General features: G+C 42.1%; 1 protein-coding gene across 1 annotated transcript; it reads left to right on the plus strand.

The window, feature by feature from the left end:
* The first annotated feature begins 1183 nt into the window (after window positions 1–1183).
* LOC137545466 (vomeronasal type-2 receptor 26-like) lies at window positions 1184–1939 on the plus strand. Its single transcript, XM_068266777.1, has one exon. The coding sequence runs from the start codon at window positions 1184–1186 to the stop codon at window positions 1937–1939; it is 756 nt and encodes a 251-aa protein (XP_068122878.1).
* The last annotated feature ends 483 nt before the right edge of the window (window positions 1940–2422 follow it).

Raw genomic sequence — 2422 nt, forward strand, 5'->3', positions numbered from 1 at the left:
AGATGTCTCCAATGCAATCATCATTTCTTTAAAAAAAGCATGATCAATTGGCTGGTTAAATACTGTCATATCAGTAAACACACTGTTTAGGCCAAAAACAGGAGCATGCTGTGGAGAGGCCTCTGCGTCGGAATATGTGGGACATGACAGCCTGGGCTTAGATTTGGCTGGACTGAGGAAGGTGGGAGAGGGGGCCTCCTGATCAGAGATATCAGAAGCTGATGAGGCAGGGCAACACTAGACGCTTGTGATGCGGATAGCTGTGAAGCGCCGCTATGACTGGATGCGAAAACTTGTACGCCTGCCACCTGTGAGGATGACTGGGATGCGTCTGTGACGCGTACAGGCAATGCGGACTTACTCATTCCGGGGGAGTAGGCGCCATCTTGCTCACCATGCGGTCTTGCTCTCCTCCGACTAAACATGTCGGGGATCCGCTGTAGATGCTGGGTCTTTGGCTGAGGAGTGCAGGAGGTCTCCATCTCCTCTCCCAAAGATGTCTGAGGGGTTAAATCCTCGCTGTCCATGCAGCTTAGGTCGCTTTAGGAAGCTGGGGTAGGGAGCTCCTCTAGAAGGCAGCCCTCTGCACTACATGCAAGCCACACACCCCATTTTGTAACAATTTTGTGCCAGCATCGGGTGGGGGGGGGGTGGAGGAGGGGGAGGCAGTGCCGAACTGTAACCTGGCTGTAAACTATTTACTTTACACTAGGTGGCAAAGAGAGACAGATTCCAGCAACAATATTAGATCCAGTAAAGATTATTTATGTATGCTGGATGTGCTGGACACTGCCCTCCATAAGTGAGAACTGTTCTCTGTAGATGTCTTCATATAAAACATGAAAAGATGAAAAAAAAGCCTTTGCATTGCTATTTACTAGTAATTACTGGAAATATGTATGGCATTTGGAATTTTAGTTAAGTTTGATAGTTGTTTTTAATGTTGGTTTTTAATCATGGCATTTTTTAACATTTTTATCACAAACTCAAACCTCAAATCAATACAAAATTATTTGTATTACAAATTTTCATTCCAGATAGTGAGAGCTGCTTCAAATGTCCCGAGAAAGAGTGGCCTGATAAAAAGAAAGTGACTTGTATTCTCAAAACATATGAATTTCTGTCCTATGGCAATGATGTTCTGACTTTAGTATTTTTACTCATTACCTTACTACTTTTAGCCATGACACTATTTATATTGGGGATCTATATTTATTACTGGGATACTCCAGTTGTGAAAGCCAATAACCGGACTGTGAGCTTCATTCTCCTGACCTCCATCCTGCTGAGCTTCCTCTGTGTCTTCCTGTTCCTCGGACGTCCTGTGGATATGACCTGCATGTTGAGACAAGTATCTTTTGGGGTCTTCTTTTCTATTGCGGTCTCTTCTGTTCTGGCCAAGACTGTCACTGTCTGCATTGCCTTCAAAGCCACCAAACCTGGCAGCTACTGGAGAAAATGGGCCACAATCAAAGTATCCAACACTTTGCTCCTTATCTGTTCGTCTGTCCAATTTATGATGTGTGTTATTTGGCTGTCATTATCTCCCCCTTATCAGGAGTACGACATGTACTCTTTACCTGGGAAGATCATCATTCAGTGTAATGAAGGGTCAATGATTGGCTTCTACTCTATGTTGGGTTATATGGGGTTTCTGGCAGCTGTGAGTTTTCTTCTGGCTTTCATGGTGAGGACATTACCGGACAGCTTTAATGAGGCCAAGTACATCACGTTCAGCATGCTGGTGTTCTGCAGTGTCTGGATTGCCATGATCCCGGCCTATCTGAGCACCAGAGGGAAGTACATGGTGGCAGTGGAGATATTCACCATCTTGACCTCCAATGCTGGATTATTGACCTGCATATTTTTCCCAAAATGTTATATTATGCTTCTCAAACCTGAGCTCAACACTAGGAAAGAAATATGTAGCAGAAAATGAACCCCCATTAAAACCAATAGTGCGCAATGCTAGATGTGAAATTGTTGTCTGTAGATTTATTTTAACTAGTTCACCACTAAGGGTTTTTTTTCCCTTATGGACCAGAGCAATTTTCACCTACCAGTGCTCCTCCCATCCATTCACCAATACACTTATTACTACTTATCACAACAAAACAATATATAGCGTGTTTGTTTTTCTTTGTTTTTGCCACAAATTAGGCTTTTTGTGTGTGATACTTGTGTTCAGTTAGAATTTTTTTTCTATGCATTTTATAGGGAAAAAAATGAGAAAAAAAGAAAAATTACACAATTCTCCAAACCCATCCCCTATAGTTTTAAAATAAGCAATGCTACTATAAATAAACCCCACTCATTGTATTTGCCCACCAGTTCAGGCTAAGATAACATTTCCATGATGTTCCTAGTAAAATGTATGACAGTAATATACTATTTGGAAATAAAGATTTTTGGTGTACTGAAC

The sequence above is a fragment of the Hyperolius riggenbachi genome, chromosome 1, assembly GCF_040937935.1.
Source record: "Hyperolius riggenbachi isolate aHypRig1 chromosome 1, aHypRig1.pri, whole genome shotgun sequence".
Classification (NCBI taxonomy): Eukaryota; Metazoa; Chordata; class Amphibia; order Anura; family Hyperoliidae; genus Hyperolius; species Hyperolius riggenbachi.